Below are 21,682 nucleotides of genomic sequence, written 5' to 3' on the forward strand. Positions count from 1 at the left end.
GGGGCTACTCTTCATTGTGGTGCTCGGGCTTCTCATTGTGGTGGCTTCTCTTGTTGCAGAGCAGGGGCTCTAGGTGCGCGGGCTTCAGTAGTTGTGGCACGAGGGCTCAGTAGTTGTGGCTCGCGGGCTCTAGAGCACAGGCTCAGTAGTTGTGGCACACGGGCTTAGTTGCTCCGCAGCATGTGAGATCTTCCTGGACCAGGGCACAAACCTGTGTCCCCTGCATTGGCAGGCAGATTCTTAATCACTGCGCCACCAGGGAAGCCTGGGAAATGACTTTATTGTGTCCTCACCTATGAATGATAGTTGGACTGTGTATAAAATTCAGGTTGACAGTTATTTCCCTCCATTGTCTCCAGGACCTATTGCTGTCACTGGGGCCGGGGCTGTTGTCTAAGTTGGTCTTTGCAGGTCCCCTGGAAGCTGATAATAGTGGCTCTTTTTCCCTGAAGTTATACAGTTTCACTATGATATGTCCAGGGGTAGATTTATTTTTATTTATCCTGCTCAATGCTCAGAGTGCACTGTCAATCCAAGGGCTTATGGTTTTTTCAATTCTGGAAAATCTCAACTGCTCTCTCTTCAAATATTGCTTCTTCACCATTGCCTCACTCCCTTCTTCTAGGACTCTTACCAGGCAAATGATGAAACCTCTCAATCTCTTCTCCGTGACTCTTAACTGCTCTTTCCATTTTTACCTCTTGCTTTCTGTGCTGTGTTTGGGATGAGTTTTTCTATATTAGCTTCCAGTTCACTAATTCACCCTTAAAATATGTCCAGTCTGGGGTTTAGTCCCTTATTCCTTCTATCTTTTTGTTTGTTTGTTTCAGTGATTCTATTTTTCATTTCAAAATTTCTTTCCTATCCATCTATTCTTATTTCATTTGTACCTATTTGCTGCATGGTTTCGTATTCCTTTCAAAGATAACTTATGCCTGCATTCATCTCTTTGAGTATTCTCAACATGCTTATTTTGAAGTCTGTCTTGGGAGTGTAGACTGGCATGGTCTTGATGGAGAACAGCACCTCAAATTCAACATATCGATCTGCTGAGACCCAACAAAGGAGTTTTCTCACAGACTTAACCAGACTACGTGTTCAAGGATGGCCATCACAGCGCTATTTCTGTTAGTGGGAATGGGAGGAGATCTAGTTGTTCCAGCCTCAGGAAAGGGAAGTAAAATTTGGGGGTACGCAGCATGGAATGTATGTAGCAGTTATAAACTGAGAACTAGACGCACATATAGCAAAACTGGTAGATGTCAGAAACACAGTGCTGATAAATAAGTAGGAAACAGAATGAGCTCTGTAGCACAATGTTACTTCCATAGCTTACAAATTGCACAGAAAACTTATAACGCAGATGTAAGAGTACATACAATAAAAGGGTATGCATCAAACCAGTTAGAATGTGTGCCTGTTAGAAGAAGCGGGGCACAGGAATAGGGGTGGGGCATGAGGCACGGGGATAAAAATGCACAGACACTGGCACTCACACACACGTGCGCACGCGCACGCGGCTTTGCCCAGACTGACAAGGATGGTGTGCAGTAAACTGAAGAGTATGGCTAATTCAGCCCTCTGTGCTTCTGCATCAATCAATGTCTTTTTCTGCCTGTCCAGAAAACTACTTTTTCATCTATAACAAATTCAGGTCCCAACTACTGGTTTTGCTATCTTTTTTTAGCATTAAATTTTTTTTTTATTAATTTATTTATTTATTTATTTTTGGCTGTGTTGGGTCTTCTTTTCTGTGCGAGGGCTTTCTCTAGTTGCGGCGAGCGGGGGCCGCTCTTCATCGCGGTGCGTGGGCCTCTCACCGTCGCGGCCTCTCTTGTTGTGGAGCACAGGCTCCAGATGCGCAGGCTCAGTAGTTGTGGCTCACGGGCGCAGTTGCTCCGCGGCATGTGGGATCTTCCCAGACCAGGGCTCGAACCCGTGTCCCCTGCATTAGCAGGCAGATTCTCAACCACTGCGCCACCAGGGAAGCCCTAGCATTAGATTTATTCATATATTTTAGCGTTTTGGTGGGCAGGTTCGTTTTTAATGAAAACCATTTCATTTCTTTCTCTTTCTGCCTGTGCCTTTGTGCTCATCCCTCTCTGTCTGACAGACCCTCCAGGCCCCCAGTACAGAAGCAGCTCTAAGAAGGACAGTTTGGAGCAACTGCTCCCGGCAGTACTGGGACAGGGCTGTGGCCGACCTGGTCAGAGTCAGTGGGCAGCTCGGCTTAACAAGCAGAGAGGCTGAGTTTGCCCTTTCTTCCACCTTGGGCTTGCAGTGGGCGTGACCCAAGCCCCAGGCGACATCAGGCAGCACTTGTTTTCCTCCGTCCCCTTTCACTCACAGGCTGGGTGGTGGGGAAGCTATCCTCACCCTGCAGCTTCCAACCATGTCTTGCACTTTCAACCTCCTTCCTGCCTCTGGACCAGAGCCCCGAGGCTGAAGGCTTAAGCTCCACTTTCCATTTTGCATCTCTGTCCTGCTCCTGGTCTTCAGAAATACGTCATGTAATCTAACCCAGCACAGTCTTCTCAATATTCTCTTTTTTAATTTTACCCGCCATTGCTATGGTGGGAAGAGGTGGTTCTTGCCTCAATAGATTCTCAAATTACACAAACAAGTTTAGATAAAACCTGATGAAATATTTATTAGCAAGGAGGAGATGAATGTGCCTGATTTTAAGGCTTCAAATGATTTATGTACTCGTTTCTTGGAAATTCATCTAAGGATTGCATGCTTAATTTATGCTAGGCCCATTCTTTTTACAGATAGCCTTACAAACAGCTTAAGGAATCCAGCCTTTGGGAATCACAATCCTCTATTTAGAGCACAGAGAAACTGGTTTCTATGTCATAGCCACAATCGATGCTCCAAATTCAGAACCACTAACTAGACCTTCCCTTTCAAAGAGGCCCCTCAGGCAGGAAACGTTCTGTGTGTTCTCCCCACACCCCAATCCTGCTACTGAAGTTTATTTTCATTTGATTTTCCCGGGATACAATAGTAGTATAGTCAAATAGAAGAAGAGATTTTTACCTGGGTCCAAAGCCCTTGGTAATTATTACTTAGGATCCTGAACTCTAGTATGATTAGAACTCAGTCTCCCCCCAGCCTTACTCCCCCATTCCAGCCCTCCTTCCAACCCCTGCCCCAAACCAATGTATACCTGGCCTCCTCCACCATCTTGCTCCAACAGCTCTCTGTGACTTGAAATATTTATTAGCAAGGAGGAGATGAATGTGCCTGATTTTAAGGGCCCAGCTCTCTGGGCCTTTCCCAATGGCCCCCTTAACCCCCTGCTCTCTTCGAAACCCACTCAAGTCTCACCTTTAGTAATGTTGCCTTTCCTAATGCCACTAACCCACCTTTTCCTCCTCTGAACTTCCCTCTACCACTGATCGACATTTAGCCCTTTGCCCTTCAGGGCCTGTCATCTTATGAACATAGTATCCTTCCAATATGTCCGAAAGTACCTTGATGCCTAAAGCTGGTGTCATGTGTCACAGATGCTGGTACGTTATCTCTTGATCCACCCACGAGTCTTGAGATACAGTAAAGCAGGTATTATCACAGTTTTATTATTATTCCTATTTTTCAAATGCTAAAATTGAGGCTTAGAGATGTTCAGTAACCTGCCCTACTAGGAAGTAGCAGAGCTGGGATTTGAACTTAACTCTCTCTACCTACACACCTGTAATTACTTTCTGGTATAATCAAAACGGCAAAGAGGTCTGCTTCATCTCAAGCCCAACTCCAAGTGACTGGTTATCGCTGCCCAAAGTACTGGGTTGAAGAGCCAAACTCAGGCTCAGCAGGAAAGCAAACCATCCACGATGGAAGGGCAAGGTCAACCGTGGGTTCAGCTTTTTAAAGGAAGAGCATGCAGGCCACCTGTTTGCCATCCCCCATATCACGCTAACTTTCTTGAACTAGGATGGAGTCTTCTATTAGTTTGTAGGTTCCATAGCACTTAGAACATAGTGCTTAACATAGGATGGAGGAGCAATAAATAGGTATTGCTTGACAGTAACATCAACATCCTCAATAAGGCACCGCATTGTGGAAGCTGCACAAACAGCTTGCAACAGCTGTACCAAGGGAGAATAAGTGAAGGGCTCTGCTCTGGACCAGCTAAACAGCTTTCACTTGGTGAACGATTTCAAACTCACATGCGTGCAAAATAAAGTGTGAAGCTTGAGGAAAATTGTTTTATCCAGAAAACTGAGTATCACTGTAAAGAAATGAGTTTTGCTTCTGCATGATGATAATACCTCTCATATGCACTACCAGTTGGTGCATACCTTGCACGCAGGTGTTTTTAAAGGTCATGCCTCTCCTCTGGAGCTCGGTGTACCCCTGCGCCCCTTGCTGCCACCTCCACTCTTGTCAAGTAATGAATCCAAAAGCGAGAGAAGGTGTTTCCAGCATGTACTGTTGTAAGTTACGGGAGGCAAAATTACTAATTACCACCATTCTCCTACAAGCAGAGCTCTCCTCTCCTCCCCGGCTTTCCTCCCAGACCATCTCCTGCCTCGGACTGGGAGTTCTCTGTTTCCGTCTCATCTCTTTTCCATACCTCGGGACAGGGATGTGTCCAGGAACCCAGGCCAAAAGTAGCAAATTTATCACCGTGCTAATGACAGCGAGCCGCATGCTGAGTGAATTCTGCAATCCCCCTCAACTCCTTCTTTTGCCAAGACCTATGGAGCTGCAATATCCAGCCGATTACAGAGACTGTTACCTTCACGTGAAGAATGGCTCTGTTGGAAAATGCAATTAGGTATCAGCCATAAGGCTATTTTTAGAAGCTTGTTTGGGAAGATCTCAAAAACAAAAAATGCCATGTGGTGGGAGATGTTAGCCAACTGGCCAAAACTGAGCATCACTGAACAGATTTTCCACCTACCTTCATCAATATGCGGCTTTCTAACGACCCACCTCACGACCCCTAGGGATGGCTCACTGTTCTGGGAATAGGTATCTATGTTTGTGGAGTTTATAGAACTCTCAGTCCTGGTGGCAAACCCCCCCTCTTTATTTTCATGAGCAGTATTTCCCAGGCTGGATCTGTGGAGAATGCTTCACCCTGTTCTTCCAAAATAGCCTCCCCAGGGCTTGGGAAGGGGAGCCTGGTCGCTCCGGTAGGAACAGGGGAAGCCACAACACGCTAGGCTGAGCACCTACGGGAGGCACACAGCTGGGGAGGCGCATGGTCAGGGAGGCCAGCGTCGAGGACACTCTTTGGCGGGGAGGCTTGTTGTCCGGGAGGTAGTTTCCAGGGGGGCAGGCAGCCCGTGTGGGCTCTAAAGGAGCAGGCCACTGTCCAGTCTTATTAGGAGGGTGGTACCCAGGCACGTTAGAGGCTCGTGGCACCTGCGCCAGATACCCAGGAAACCAGCCAGGCGCCACAGCAGCATTGGTGCTCCATACTGTGGGCGTGAGAAAGCCCTCGATGACCTCCTCGAAACCGAGAGAGGGGTCTAAATGGGCCGCTGCATTCGCCACAGCACTATCTCCTTTTATTTGAAGACTGTGTGTGCCGTGCTTCTTTAAAACTCAAGTCAGCAATGTTTGAGGCAGACTGGAGGCTCAGCCCAGCACCACCCCTGTGCCCCCAACTTGTTGACTCTGCTGGTGCAGACAGTAGGGTCACGTGGGGAAGAGTGGGGAAGAGAGCCCACCTCTGGCCGTGGCTGGGCTGGGTTTCAGGTCCTGGTGGCTCCAGGCTCATCCAATACTCATCCTTGGGCTAGGTTTCCACCTCCTCACCCCCTTCCAACACGTTCCCTAAGTTCTCACTCACCCCCGCTTGGAATTAGGGTGCAATGATTGCTTCCACCCAGTCCTTGGCTCCCTCTCTGTGCTTAGTCCTCTCCAGGGGGGACACGTGGAAGGTAGGGCAGACTTGCACAGTGACACACCAGGAGACAGCGGCCTCCGAGGTGGAGCTGAAAGAACTGGGGATGTTTAACCCAGAGAGGACACATTTAAGTGGAGAAACCATAGCACCCTCAGATGTGTAAAGGGGTCTCACCTCCCATGAGAGAGGATCCTTTTTCTATGCTGTTCTAGAGAACACACCAGGTCCAAATAGGAAAATTCCAAGGAATCAGGTGTCAATAGCACATCAGCAATTCCTTATATACAATTTAACCAATGGAACAGCCTGGGTACATATAAGTTAGAGATGAAATGACCATTTCATTCTGTAGAGGGGATTTCTAAATTGTGTGGGAAATTAAACTGAATGACCTCTGCCATCCCTCCCAATCATAATATTCTAGGAGTGCCCTAGAACTTTTGGGGAGTGACAAGGTCTCCTGTGACTGCTTCATTGGAAACTCAGTTCAGGTGTAGCCTTTGAGGCATAGAATGTACTGTATATGAGGAAAGGAAGCAATGAAGTTCCCAGGCTTTCTCAGAATCCCCCAGTGTCCTGATCACATCTCCCCAAATGGGACGTGCAATACAGACAGTGCTGACGTTTTAACAAGTGTGCTGAGCGCTTGGACATAAACAAACCCCAGGGCTGCTGTTGCAGCCATGCCTCAAGCACGGCATCACGGAGTTTCAGAGATGGAGGAAGCCTGGAGGTCATTTGGTCCCAGCTCCTACCCAGGGCAGGAATTCTCCATCTAACAACCCAACAGATGGCTGCCCAGCTTCTGCTTGAGTATTTTCAGGAAGGGGCTCACTGCTCTGCCAGGAGATTTAGTCCATTTTGAGACAACTTAATCCACGTGGAGACAATCCTCATTGTGAGCTGTTTCTTCCTCGTATTGAGCCCCAAGTCTGCCTTCATTCGACTTGACTTTTACCCTCAACAGTAGGACAAAAATAAATCTGTTCTCTCATCCATATAACAATGTTTAGATTTTTAAAGACAGCCATTGTCTCCATAACTCCAAATATTTCTTTTTTTTCCTGTCTAAACGTCTCCAGTCACCTTAACCATTTCTCACATGGCGTGGTTTCCAAGCCCTCACCATCCCAGTTACCATCTTCTAAGTATTTTCTACTTTACTAATGTTCCTTACAGAAAGTAGCTCCTAGAACAGATAACCAACTGTGGTCTGACCACTGCGGAGTACAGCGGTGTTCTCACCTCCCTTGATCTACACACTAGACCTTTATTGATGCAACGTGGAATTAGATGTGTTTCCTACCAAATGATCAACTGTTGTGTTCATATTAAGGTTATCATCAACTAAAACCACCATATTTTTTTACACAGTTTCTTATAACTTGAAAGAAAGAAGTGGACTTAAAAGGGATCCTATAAATTATTAAAAGTTCAAATCCTGCCTCCCCCTGCATTAATAATAGACACATAGAACTGTTTAAGAGACTGTAGCCCTAGCAAAGATTATGAGTGACATACTAAGATAACTGAACCCACAGATAGTGAGTCCAAAGGTGAAATGTGTGCTTATATTGACATGCCAGGTCCCCAGCCTTTGCAGCCTCTTGTTCCACACATCCAGGGCCTGCAGGGCTAGGCTTGCTTGGTCTTTCATACTCTACCTAATTGTTTTAGCTCGCCACCTGCTTCCGAGGCCACGTCTTCCTCCAGCCCCCTGGAGACTCACCAGTGGTTTCCTTTGTGTCTTTGACAGGTCGCCTGAAGGAAGAAATCACCCAGCGGCACGTGCAGCAAGTAGCGCTAGGTGGGTACAAAGTGGAGCCTGCAAGCAGACAGGGAAGGTAATACAGGCTGACCTGGTCTGGGAAGCCCACGCCCAGCTGAACAACAAGCCATCCAGAACCCTTGGGAAGGTGAAAGGAGGGGAGTTTTGCGGTCAGTGCAGCTTTCTTGGGACGCCCCTCCTCTCTGGGGCCAGTCTCCCCCTCCTGTGTGCTTGCTTCCGGCTGTCAGCACCTGGCACCCCACCCTCCCGGCTGCTGCCTCATCCTCTGACCTTTTCCACCCCACACCCCAACCTAAATTCACCCCCTATGTCCCAGCTCCTCAGGGTCCTACTCGGAGCTTTCTAGAACCACGACTAACTCATCCCAGCAGTAACGGTTGGTGATGAAAACAGCCACCAGTGGCTGAACTACCTCTGTGCACTGCTTTATGTGCACGTCTCCTCATCCTCACAACAGTCCTGAGTGCAGTGCCTTTTCCAGATGAAGGTGATTCAGTGACTTGCCCAAGGTCACAGGCTAGTAAGTGTTGAAACTAGGACTTGAACCAGGTCTCTGAGTCTACACTGGGCGCTCTTGGTCCCCATGCAATTTACTGCCCACAACAATGATGGGCCCACTTCATACATTAATAATGGAAACACTAAACCAACAGAGTGATATTGTGAGAGGGCCTGGGCACCTTTTAGGCAGTGGGCATCTGCAGAAAATGCCCCCTTGTGACATGTGACCCAAGGAAGTCACCCAGGAGGAGTGTGCAGCTCCCTGGAAGGCTGGTGGAATAGGGCTCCTGGGCAGGGCCCCCCGTATCCTCTCCCACTAGCCTGGGATCAAGCCTTCTAGAGCTTTGATTAAATAAGCAATTCATGTGTTCCAAACAACGGGGTTCCCCTTGAGAGGGGCTGGCCCCTGGAATGACCTGCAGTTGGAGAAATCCTGTGCGCAGGATCTCTGGGGGGAAATGGAGTAGAGCCCCAGCGTCATGAGGGTAATCCATCTGAGCCTAGTAACTTGGATTATGGGGAAGGTTGGTTGTTTAGTTTTGGTCAGAACAATGATCATATCAAATAACTACTGATTACATCAGAAATACAGAACAAGGAAGCCTAAGACACTCTGGCAGAGCCTGAGCTTTTCCCTGTTGGCCCCAGGACTGAGGGGTCAGGCAGATGTGCTGGGCCTGACCTCCCATTGCCAGAGGCCTGGGCAGGGTCTTGGAGCCAGGATTCTGCGGAGCGCCTTCCCCAGCACACAGCCAGGGCTGCCCGGGGCCCTAACTCATAGCGCCGTGCTTGGGAAGGGCACAGGGACCTCTGTGGGGAGCTGTGCCGAGGTGCAGGTCACCGGAGAGAGAGTCATCCCTAGCGCTGGCTGCCACCTCGTCTCTTCTTCAGTCTTCATGATGCTTGTTGAACAGAAACAATGATGTGGAAAATACCACTCAAGTAATTCCAAGGGCGGTTTTGCTCTAGGGCCTGGGGAGTCATTTCCATGGCTTTCGGGGCAAGAGGTGCTCTATCCTCTCTGCCCCCAACCCCGTCCCAACCCTGCTGCGTCTCTTCAACCGCAGGCTCCTTCTTAATTCCTGTGTTCACCTCTCTGGGAGCCTTCTTCTGAAGTATAGCAGGTGTCAGGTGCAGCAGGGCCCAACTTTGCCTGAAGTAATCAGCAAACTTCAAACAGAAAGCACTTTGGCTGAAAGTCTAATTAAGAGCATTTGAAATACCTATTTATTTTAAAAGCATACTATCCCAATTAGAGAAGAAGTGTTACCATCTCCCAGCTGCCATTTTGAGATCAAATGCCACATTGCTATCCAGACGCATTAGGAGCTTGTCTGATGGGGCTGTGGACCCGCCGGTGCACAATACGTCCCAAGGGACACATTTCAGAAGGGACTTCTTCTCACTGAGAGGAAGCTCTCAATGCAGCAGATTATTTACAGCGCCGTTTCCTGCCTTAACCCTTGCCCTTCAGACTAGCCTTGGGGCTGAAGGCCAGGATCCACGGCTCCTGTAAGACCAAAAACAACTCACTCGGTATATTTGGCTTCCTGACGTTCTGTAGTTCGGGCTTCAGTACAGGGATGAGGCAGTGACTACACCTGGTCTCACCCTTCCATTTCTGTGGGTTTGTTTGTGTTGCGGTTCCTTCCCCCTTTCTGTTCTGTTTCTTTGTCTGCTTCTTCTCCCTACTTTCCCTCACCCTCCATTTCAAGTATTCCCTTTGATATTATTTCTTTCTTTTACCTACATGTTCCTAGGTTTCCATGAAAGTGCAGGTGGGGTCGCTTGGTTGAGTCTGGGGTTTTGAGGGGTTAGGGGGGTCAGGAGTAATGACTAAGTCTGAGCAGGAGAGGTTTTCTCGTGTATTTTGCATAAGAATATGTCTCTGTTTGTATGAGTAGACATATGGCCAAGAAAATTTGCAGAAGTGTAATCTCATAAAGCAAGGACTTAATGGTGAGGTGAGAGGCCCCGTGTGGAAGAGACAGTAGATTGATAAAAGAAGGCCAGATCCAGTGACGTGCTGGAGCCACTCGCCCACATCAGGAGAGCATGGCACCATGTCAGGAATTTGGGGAATACTCAAAATGTATCACTTCCTGATTAATTTACTACATTTTACTGCTATCTCTGCTCATGAGGTTATTTACAGTGACTGCGTCTGTGTCCTGGAAGCACTGTCTCACGGTGTGCTTCTGTGCCTCTCTTCCCAATTCCACCCTCAGTGACATCACACTGGCAGCTTGAAATCAGCCACAGTGGGAGTATTTACACCAAGGGCAAATACTATTATAAACTGGGGCTTTCTTTCCCAGAGAGCTAGTTGTTAAACGTTTCCCACCACACCACTGGCCCACAGATAAGCACCCACGGAAATGCCCGTTCTGTGCATGAACATCTTTGCTCTTAAGAAGACTTCTACTCCCCTTCCCGGCTGAAAATCCACATTATGGTTCTGCCTGCATTCACTGCCCACCCAGAGGACCCTGGTCCTTTTGAAAGGCAGTGACCAGGGAAACCAATGGAGACAGAGTGGGGCAAGAGAAGCATTAGGCCCAGTGGGCCCCCTTGATGTGACAGCCAGAGCTGGAGGGGGTGGGTTCCTTAAGAAAATCATCAATGACCAGTTCTAAGAATATCATCAACACACAAGTCACTGGTGGACTTAGAGCAGGGCTGACTCCCCGCACACTATTTCAGGAAACAATAAAACTATTATTTTTCAATTAAGCATCATTTGGAAGTGATACTAACTGAACTAGATCGAGCTGGCTGAGCTGAGAGTGCTTTGCTGAATTCAGCTGTGTGTGTTTTTCCCTCTCTGTTGTGCTAGCTCCCCGGCGTGGTAAAGTGTCGTCAGTGATGCAGCTGGGACTAATCAGCAAACGTTTCTTGAGTACTTCCCCATGTGCCGTGGCTCTAAGCTCTTTACTTGTATTTCCCTCTTTAAAGCTCCTAAAATCCCCATGCGGGAGATACTACTATTAGCCTCACTTTACTTAAGGCCCAAAGGGGTTAAGGTGAACCTACCCAGCTTTGCTCAGCTAAGGATGCAAGTGCAGACGCGGCTCGAGAGCTTGTGCTGTAACCACCACACTGCACGGCCCTCAGCCCCAGGCTGAGCATTATGGAGTCCACATAAGGAATTCAGTGCCTGCCCTCGAAGGGTGCATAGCCAGCACAAGGGGATATATACACTAAAAAGATAACTCTTTATCTAATTCCAGATTTAGACACATGTATTATTCTGTCCACTGTCCTCTTCCCACTGTAGCCCCAAACCAAGTCAGCCTTGACCTCCTCCATGCAGCCATGCCCACCCCCTTCTCCCCAGTCTGCTTTGTCCTTTAGCCTCATGCACCTCTGCTGAAGCACCAACCTTGTTTGGTAATTATTTATTTCCATAGCTATTCTCCACACTAAAATGTGAGCTCCTGGAAAGCTGGGTGCAGTCAAATTAATCTGTGTACCCCCGGCAGCCAGCACAGGCAATAAACAGGCCAAGTCAATGCTTCCCCAGATGACTCCCGGACTCACACATCTTGCAAAAGTGTAATGAGACATTTGAACATAAAATAAGTCCATTTAAAAGAAGTAGAAGGAGTAAGTGCTTTCGGAGCCCACAGCTGAGCGGATTACAACACACAGGCAATAAATCCGACTCTGTCTTATCTAGCCACCAAGCAGAAAGAGGAGTACCCAGAGTTACACAGTTTTCATTTTCTGACCACAGGAAGCATACTAACTAATTTATCTGCAGAAATAGAATTTCTCCTGGAACTAAACACAAACCAGAATTTATCGTGGGGACCTTTGTATACAGGACACTGAGTGACATAGTGAATGATGTCGTCAGCTGCAGTTTTACAAAAGATACCGAAATGTTGTTCAACAAGATGATTCTCACACTGACCCTCTGTGAAAGCGAGAGGCCTGACATTAGCGCATAACTCACTGAGAGGTGACGTACTCCAGGAACCCTGCTTTCTGACGGCCTCACAGCGCAGGAAGAGAACCCGGGAAGCCATCCCAGGAACAGGGGCTGTGCCCTCTCTGTCAGGTGTCTCTTCCGAGCAATATTTGATCAGGGCCTGGATCTCCTGCAGCTCACAATCAAAATTCTACCAAGTGCCTGTGATTAAAATTTAAAAGGCCCATCGCACTACCAAGGAGCATGTGAAATGTGGCAGGTGAGAGGGACAGACCATCAGAGCTTCAGGATCTTAACAGAGAGAGTGGCCCCTGGGGAGTGTCACCAAGGCCATGGGCCTGAGCTGAGCCTTGAAGAATAAGCAGGAGTCAGAACCACAGAGAGGAGGGTGGGAGCAGGGGATAGTTGTCATGTGTGTGCTGGGGGGGGGGGGGGGGGGTGGGGAGGCTGATTCGGTGTGTGTGTGTGTGTGTGATATGTATCTATGAGGGGGATGTGTGTGGATATAGTGTGTGCGTGATGCGTATGTATGAGGGGGATGTGTGTGGATATAGTGTGTGCGTGATGCGTATGTATGAGGGGGATGTGTGTGGATATAGCGTGTGCGTGATGCGTATGTATGAGGGGGATGTATGTGGATATAGCGTGTGCGTTATGTGTATGTATATGTATGTGGGGGGGGTGCATTGTGTGTGTGATGTGTATGTGGTATGTGTTTGTTTTGTGCTTTGTGGGGAGGATGACTTTGTGGGGAGTTGATTTGAAGTAATCCAGGAAAAGGCAAACGCGGTGAGGTGGGCCAGTTCACTGAGAGCCTTGAATCCGAACATTTCTCTCACAGGCAGTTGAGCCACTGAACATTTTTGAGCAAGGAAGTCTTGGTCAAAGAGGCCTTTTAGGAAAAGAAAGCCCCAGGCGGTAGCTCGAGTTCTTCAGCATTTGCTAACTGACTGATGAGTAAATAATCTGTACCACCCTGGAGACCCCCGTCACCCAAGCCTTCACCCGGCCCCTGTACTGGGCGATTCCTCCGGGTACACACACCTGCAGCCCAGGCCCAGGGAGGGGTTGAGGACTCCTGGCCGTCTCTGGGTAAACCCGCTGCAGACACTGCCCAGCGAGATCTGGGGCTGCCCGGGGAGTCCCACGCTGACCACATGCCATGCAGAAGCAACCCCTGAGAACAGGCCATTGTAGCTGCAATGCCTCATGGGGCCCTTGGATTACCGCTGGGTAGTGCACGCTACCTGACCTGAAGAGCCGGCAGTGACCGCGCTGAACCCCAGCAGGGCCTTAAGGAGGGTCGACAGAGGCACTGACACGGAAGGCTCCCTGTTTTACCTCGTTGTTCCAGCTTAGGGCGCTCTGACGAGTTCTTTTCTCCTGAACAGTGTTCCTGCAGTGACCTCTTGTGGCGTCCCTGCCATTCTCCAAAGACAGGCCACCACCATTGCCACCTTCTCCCGTTTGGTGGAAAATTAAGACTGAGTCTTGAAATGCTTTTTGGAATTCTGAGCCCGGGAGCCACAAATCTGAGAGAAAGCAAAAGGCCAGACTGTCATCAATTTATTCAGCAGATTAGACTGAGCACCCAGTGTGAGACCAGGAATTCCAGGGTGAGGGGAGGAGCCACTGGCGGAGACAACCGGAGCAACCCTCCCGGCATCAGCCAGCCCAGTGGTTTTCCAAGTGGGCTCTAGGGGACCCATTTGGGCCACGCTGTGGGCCCTTTGGGACCACAGGGTGAGGGTGAGGGGACCCAGCGTGCAAATGGCAGGACCCCGGGATTTTCACCTGGTTCAACCAAAGCAACTTCTGTTTCTCTTTTTGTCATTAAGCCTTTGCTTGAAGAAAAGGTTCTGAGCTTTGAACACATCTTCCTCCCTTCGGAACTTGCAGCTCTTTCTGAGACATTTCCCAAGGCAGACAGTCCAAGCTTCCCTTCCCCAGAGCTATCTCAGTTTCCCCTGGGCTCACACAGAACTCTGCATATGCTTCTATAAGAGAACTTATCACCTTGTATAATAATTACGCAGTCTTTTATCCTTCTCCCCCAGCCCCGAGCACAGTGATTGGCACACAGAAGGTCCTCCCTAAGTGTTAGCTGAATAAATCAGTGATATCTAAGGGATCAGATTTTTGCCTTAAAGATTCACCAGCTAAGGGACTCTGTGCCTAGGTTCCAACATCTGTAAAATGGGGGTGGTTGGAGTAAATGATATCCTGTGCCCAGCAGCCCGTCACAGTCCCTGGGACTTAGCGGGCGTCTACAGGTCCCTGGTTGAATGAACAAATGAATCTAACACTCCTCAGCCGTCAAGTGCCACAGTTGTATCTCTTTGTGAATGCAGAGTTCCTTAAGACATGCAGAAAACACTCACAACCTTGGCGAGGAGACATGTGAGGGCTTGGATGGGTTAGAGATATTTTCATCCTACCTGAAATGAATGATCCACATGCTGACCCTTTGGAGTAAGGGAGAAAGTAAAGGACGCAGCTGCTCCAGAGGCTGAGATGGCATCTCAGCTGGTTCCAAAAGGACTCAGGTGGCTCTGTAAGACCAGTGATAAAGTCTCACCACCTGAGCCGATTCTAATCCACAGGTGCTTGTGAATATAGGGTCAGCTTCGGTGACACAAGGTCCTTGGCCAAATTTCCAGGCTCAAGATGGAGGCTGGAAGTAATAAGGAGTCCCCACCCCATTTCCCTGCCCAGTTCCCAGTTGCCAAGGCTCCAGACCCTTTGAGTAGTTCCAGACTCCCTCAGCAGCCGTTCTGGAGAATGGAAGGCTGTGGGCATCAGCCCCGGGGCGAGTCTTGAACTGCGACGGTGGTTTAGTAAAAAGAGTACTCGCTCTAGAGTCAGGAGGACCTTGCTTGATGGTGCCTCTGCCATTCGCTAGTCCTGTGACCTTGGCCCATTAACCTTCCTGCATTTCCGTTTCCTTGTCCATAAGAGAAGAAGAACATCTACTCCCCAGGACTGATCTCAGTGCTGAGCGAGGTGTATATGTGATGGAGCTGAGGACAAAGTAGATGCTCAGTGAATTGTCATGAACTCTGACTCTGGGTGCCAGGAACCAAATGCCCAGGCAATGGGCAGAGCCCCTGGCCACAGAGCTACCACAGTCCTGGGCTACCAACATGAGTTGGCATAACTGGTGGAGGTCACCATGGTCCCAGTCACCACGTCTCTCTACCCACATTTGCTCACAGGCTCTATAAATCACTCTTCTTTGCAAAAATACATCAAGCCCCAGGAAGGGGCTGTCTATTCCTTTGAGCACTTGAACACTGATGATCCTGTTACCAGTTGCCAGAGCCATTTTTTTCATTGTGCAGATGTGCAGAAACCGTGTGTGCTGCTTTGAGTGAATTAGGCATTTGACCAATGTCTCCATCTGTTGGGACTGCTGTAACAAATTACCACAGACTAGGTGGCTGATAAACAATGGAGATTTATTTCTCACAGTTCTGGAGGCTGGAAGCCTGAGATCAGAGTCAGGTTCTGGTGAGGTCCCTCTCCTGGGCGCAGACTGCCGGCTTCTCAATGTGTCCACTTGTGCTGGAAAGATTGAGCCAGTTCTCTGGTCTCTTCTTAGAAAGGCACTAATCTCCTTCATGGGGGCTCCACCCTCATGACCCAATTACCTCCCAAAGGCCCCACCTGCAGATACCATCACATTCGGGATTCGATTTCAGCATGTGAATTTTGGAGGGGACACAGTCCATAACAGTCAAACACAGTAGACAAGATTCTGACCTCTCGACTTCATCTGCAAAGATGTATCTGATAAAATATACCACGGCCGGCTCCTCCATCTGTCCTCTCTTGTGCTTGGCCAGTCTCAGCCCAGAAAAGGTCTTACTGTTTCGCAGGACCTATTCTGTTGCAAGCGTAGTGGAGCTGGGTAATACCTTCCTAAAACCCCAAGGAAACTGATGATGAGTTTGGGCAAGACCTACCAACAGGAAACAAGGGTCGTCTGTGCTCAGATACAAACGATGGGTGCTTTGTGTTCCAAATAACCAACAAAAAGCTCTAAGTGGTGCTTTGAAAATACTGATGTCTATTCAGAAAACCATGAGGGCACTGTTGTATGGAGAGCTGTGGGCAGGGGACACTCAGAGAGCAGAGCAGAGCAATTTCCATATAAAAAAAGAAAAGGAAAAGAGAAGCAGGGAGAAGTGAATTGTATAGATAAAGTCTATGACCAACCATTGGGGATGAATCTGGCAATATCTGATATCTGCAATATCTAGAAGATATGCAACCTCCACCACCTGGCAATTCCACGCCTAGGAACATACACCTGAGATGGAGATGGTGTCACATGTGTGCCCGAGGGGGCACTCCTGGCAGCATTGTTCTTATCATAGCAAACAGTCAAACGAACAAGAACCAAGACAGGAGACCACCCAAAGGTCCCCCGTAGGGGGTGGATAAGGGAGCGAGAGCTGTGATACAATCATACAGTGGAACACCTTAGAGAATTCAACATGGATAAACTAGATTTACGTGTAGCAGTGTGAATACGTCTCAAAAACACAATGGTGATTGAAAGAAAGAAAATTGCTGAAGGATATATATGGACCCATACCATTCGTGTAAATTCCAAAATTTTCAATACTTTTTATCAGGGGGGAGGGAATGGGAACTTTGGACATGAAAGATTCATGAAACACACACGTACAGGTGCACAGTCTGACAAACGGTTATAAAGAGAACACTCTGCCACCCCTTAAGTCAAGAAATGGCTAAGTAATGTTTACAGGGCACTAAAGACCCAGAGCGCGAATATAAAAGCTCGAAGGGAAGGCTATGGAGCTCCAGCAGGATAGTGATGTTACCTTCAGGGAGGGAGGGTGGGGCTAGGGGAGGGCACGAAGGAGGCCTCCACCAATTCTGAACCGTTCTAGCTTCAAACAAAGCCCAAGTCTAAGGCAGCTGTGGCAAACTGCTGATTTTTAGATTTTACAAAATACTAGTGTTATTTATATCATTCTTTGGACATTTTTTTGTGTTTGTAATGGTTTATAATAATTTCCATACCTCTACGAAGGACTAGATTCCAACGGTTCAGAAATCAAACACAAATTACTGTTCTCGTGGAATCACTGTGTTGGTAGAAGTGGTAGTAAAAAGTGAATCCCAATTCAATTCCAATTCATCTTCATTTTCCTCACTACCGTTCATGTCAGGATCATTTTACTTAAAGATGAAAACGGAAAGTTTACCACCATTCATTTTCTCCTCCAGGTGCCTTGTATTCTCTGGGAGGGACTAACAGCTACAGATGGTCTGCCTGCATGTCGAACAATACAGGGGAAGCGCCTATGAAGGCTGCTTTTTATTGTTCTCCCCCTGTTTCTATAAATCCTCACAATGGAGAGAGTTCTTCTCCTGCCCCTGGAAGAAACTGGGCAGCCCAGTAACTCAATTGTTCATTGTTAATTACCAGAAAAACAAACAACAACAAAAACAACAGAAACCCACATTGGTCCTTCTATAGTGTAACTAGAGTCTCAATAGTTCAAATTTCACTCAAAGATAAGACTTCCCTCCCTTTCCCCAGCTAAGGCCAACCGCCAGGAAGAGAGGGACATGGTCAGCTCCTTCTCTCTCTAACTCACTTCTTCCCTCAGCCTGCTAAGCTGTTTCCCCAGAAGGAGTTGGAGAGAAGAAGGAAGGGAGGGAAGGCAGTTGGTAAAGATCAGACTTAACTGGTACCATTGTAACACAGCTTTGTGCTCTCTGGGCACAAAGTGCCCGAGCAAATGTTCAAAGCTGACTCTTGCTCATTCGGGGTACTTTCACGGGTCCCTGGAGGCCCCTCACCCGCACGTTCCTTGTCTCGAGGGAACGCACCTCATTCGGACAGTTGTTTACCTGTACAGGTCAGGGTCCAAACGGGAAGCAAGTGGCAGTACTCAAATTAGCTATTGTGAAGAGAGTTGAATAAAGGCCTGTTGACAAAGGCGTGAGCAGAGGGTAGGGAAACCACAAAGGAGATCGCAGTACCCCAGAGGTAATAACAGCAGCAAGGCAGGAAGCATCAGGCCTAAGAGGGCAAGGGAGTGAGCAGTTATGAAACTTGAAGACAGAAATGGTTGTGCAGCTATGGAGAACAGTATGGAGGTTCCTTAAAAAACTAAAAATGGAACTACCATACAAACCAGCAATCCCACTACTGGGCATATACCCTGAGAAAACCATAATTCAAAAAGAGTCATGTACCACAATGTACATTGCAACACTGTTTACAATAGACAGGACACGGAAGTAACCTAAGTGTCCGGAAGCAACCTAAGTGTCCATCGACAGATGAATGGATAAAGAAGATGTGGCACACATATACAATGCAATATTACTCAGCCATGAAAAGAAACAAAATTGAGTTATTTGTAGTGAGGTGGATGGACCTAGAATCTGTCATACAGAGTGAAGTAAGTCAGAAAGAGAAAAACAAATACCATATGCTAACACATATATATGGAATCTAAAAAAAAAAAAAGAATGGTTCTGAAGAACCTAGGGGCAGGACGGGAATAAAGACTCAGATGTAGAGAATGGACTTGAGGACACGGGGAGGGGGAAGGGTAAGCTGGGACAAAGTGAGAGAGTGGCATGGACATATATACACTACCAGATGTAAAATAGATAGCTAGTGGGAAGCAGCCGCATAGCACAGGGAGATCAGCTTGGTGCTTTGTGACCACCTAGAGGGGTGGGATAGGGAGGGCGGGAGGGAGACACAATAGGGAGGAGATGTGGGGATATATGTATATGTATAGCTGATTCACTTTGTTATACAGCAGAAACTAACACACCATTGTAAAGCAATTATACTCCAATAAAGATGTTTAAAAAAAAAAAGAAATGGCTGTGCAGAAAGGCTCTGGCCATCTGATAGGAGCTGTGACCTTCAGTAAAGCAGTGCATCCAGCTCATGGCCTCTACAGAGATGCCTGGGGAAAGAAATCCCTCAGCCTGTCTCCTCTCATGCTCCAGTCCCTGCCCATGTTCCCCATCGGCTGAGTCCAGCCAGAGGGCGGAGGGTAAGGAAGCCCACTGTTCTACCAGCCAGGCTCCTGGGGTGAGGAGCAGAAGAGGAGAGGGCGGAGAGTGGATTTGGAGAAGCAAAAGGAATAGGCCCAGCTCTCCCAGGCTTCCTGTGGTCCACCGCCAGGTTTGTTTCTCCTAAGGTCCCTCTAGGTGGCTTTATTAAAAGGGATCTAAGTTTTAAGTGGTGTGCCAGGGGGTCTGAGTGCTGTGCTGGAACCCGCTCACGCCGGCTCACGAGCACTGACCATGCGCATCTCCTGCCAGCCCCAGACTCAGGAGCATCGTGCTGGTGGCTTGAACTCAGTCACACCACAAACATTGGCAAACACTACAAATCAGGGCTTTTTCTCTTCAGAGAGCTGGTTGTTCCACATCTGCCAGCACGCCTCTGATCTCAGGTGACCCTAACTGACTCTCCTCCATGCTGGAGCCCACGCTTCTTCCACAGAAATGGCAGCCGCTCTGCCCCGGCTCCTCCCACAGCATCAGCCCGTGTCCCACCCTCTAGAGTTCTTGAGGGGAGTCACACTTCTGTCCACACCACACACACACAACACACACCATGCACACACAGCACACACCATGCACACACACCATGCACACACACAATGCACCATGCACACACAACACACACCATGCACACATAGCACACACCATGCACACACAACACACACCATGCACACAGCACACACCATGCACACACACACAGCACACACCATGTGCACACACACAACACACACCATGCACACACAAAAAACACTATGCAAACACACACCACGCACACACACACAACACACACCACGCACGCACACACACACCATGCACACACACAAACACACATCATGCACATACACACACCACACCACGAACACACAGATTCCCAAGGGTTCTCATCAAGCTTTCTGAGCTGTCTCCTTCAAGCCCCCTCCCTACCTTGGGAAGGATCTCTACACACATTACCCCCAGTGACTCAGATAAGGTGGGCTGAAGGCAAACTACTAGGGTCTTTAAAAAAATTCCCCAGAAATTTCTTTTGGCCCTTTTCTAACATCAATGTGCGCATTTTGGTTGTCTGCCCACTCTTGCCACCTCACTTTGAAAATGTGCCAGTTCTACTGTGTAGTCTGTTTCTGAACTCACTTATGACTCTGAAATACAACAAAATTTTGCCAAATGAACAGATTGGCTTACAAATTGGCTAGTAGCAGATAAGTTTTCCAAAAGTGGAGGGAGATGGTTTTATTAAGGATTCTCAGTTCAATTCCTAGAAGTCCTAAAATTTCTTTTACAAGCCAATCAAGAGAATTGACCAAACCCCACTAATCATTATCATTAGCGGTTTTCACAGGAGGAAGGCCTGCGCTCACCCTCACAGGTGTGGGGAAAACTGCCCTCCCCAACAGGTCATAGGTATCCTGAGAACACTCCAGACTCGCTGGGTCCAGTGTGACAAGGATATAGCTGGGTTTTAGGGATGCCAAGCTTCCTGCTAATGTCTCTCTGAAAAGCCACTGAGATTAACACATGTGGTCACCACTGGTCAGTGAGGCGAAAGTGACAGAGGGTAGAATTGCCAAGGGACTCGGGCTCGTAGAGAAACCCTGAGTTCAGTAATGTCGGCACACTTCTGAGGAGTGAGGAGGCCTCAGTGGGCTGGACGCAGGCAGGAGCAGCCTTTGCACAGGCCTGCCTCTGAAGGGGGTGGGGAGAGGGTACCAGGAGCCTCGGAAAGAGGTGCCAGGCTCTGAGTGGCTGCAACCAGAGAATGCTGACCGGAAAGCAGAGATGGAGCTGGGGTCCCAGCAGAAAGGACTGTGGAGAGTTGGGAGAAGGAGAGAGCTCCCGTCTGAGCAGAGGTGATCGTGGTCGGGAAGTGAGTAAGGAGACTAGAACTATCTTTCCTGTGAATGCGTGATGCTCCTGGAGTCTCCCTTGTATGGCTTGCAAGTCCACACGGACCCTCTGTGTGGGCCGCGTCCTCCTCCGGGAATGCAGCGGAGGGGAGCAATGCCGAAGGGGAGAGGCCGCCGTCCCAGGGGCCCGGTCGTGGGCAGAGAGGCCCAGAGTGGACGCAGAGGAGGTCACTCAGGAGGGAAGGGACGCAGCCGGCCTTCCGTGAGCAGAGTCCAGGCTCCAAACCGGCATGGGGAAGGATTTTGATTGTGCTAAAGCTGGGCCGTCTGTGCTCTCGGAGAGCGCCCCATTCTCCCTGCGGGGAGGACGGCGGTGGTGAGTGGGGACCCGAGCAATGATACAGCCACAGCCCTGGGTCCGCAGGGTATCACCACGCCCTTGAGTCCTGCCGTGGTCAGCGATGGTGTTACACAAGAGCACCACCAAGACGCACGGTGGCACTGAGCGCCTGTCAGCGTGTCATCACTCCAGCTGGCAATAAGTTTGAGCCGTTCAACAGGAAACGGTCTGATTGGGAAGCCAGAATCTTTGCCTCTGAGCTTCTGACCATTGTGGTAATTGAGCTACTAACATCATCCATCTTGGGTAGAATAGACACCTTGACTTCGGAAACAAG

At 48.7% G+C, this 21,682-nt stretch overlaps 1 protein-coding gene across 1 annotated transcript in view; it reads left to right on the forward strand.

The window, feature by feature from the left end:
* Positions 1-21,682, forward strand: part of KIF6 (kinesin family member 6) — a 404,162-nt gene that overhangs the window by 351,477 nt on the left and 31,003 nt on the right. Inside the window, exon 16 of the mRNA XM_082414114.1 lies at positions 7,620-7,670. Coding sequence (XP_082270240.1) covers positions 7,620-7,670 — 51 coding nt within the window. The remainder of the gene's footprint in view (positions 1-7,619; positions 7,671-21,682) is intronic.

Source organism: Balaenoptera physalus (assembly GCF_965194825.1).
Source record: "Balaenoptera physalus genome assembly, chromosome: 11".
Classification (NCBI taxonomy): domain Eukaryota; kingdom Metazoa; phylum Chordata; class Mammalia; order Artiodactyla; family Balaenopteridae; genus Balaenoptera; species Balaenoptera physalus.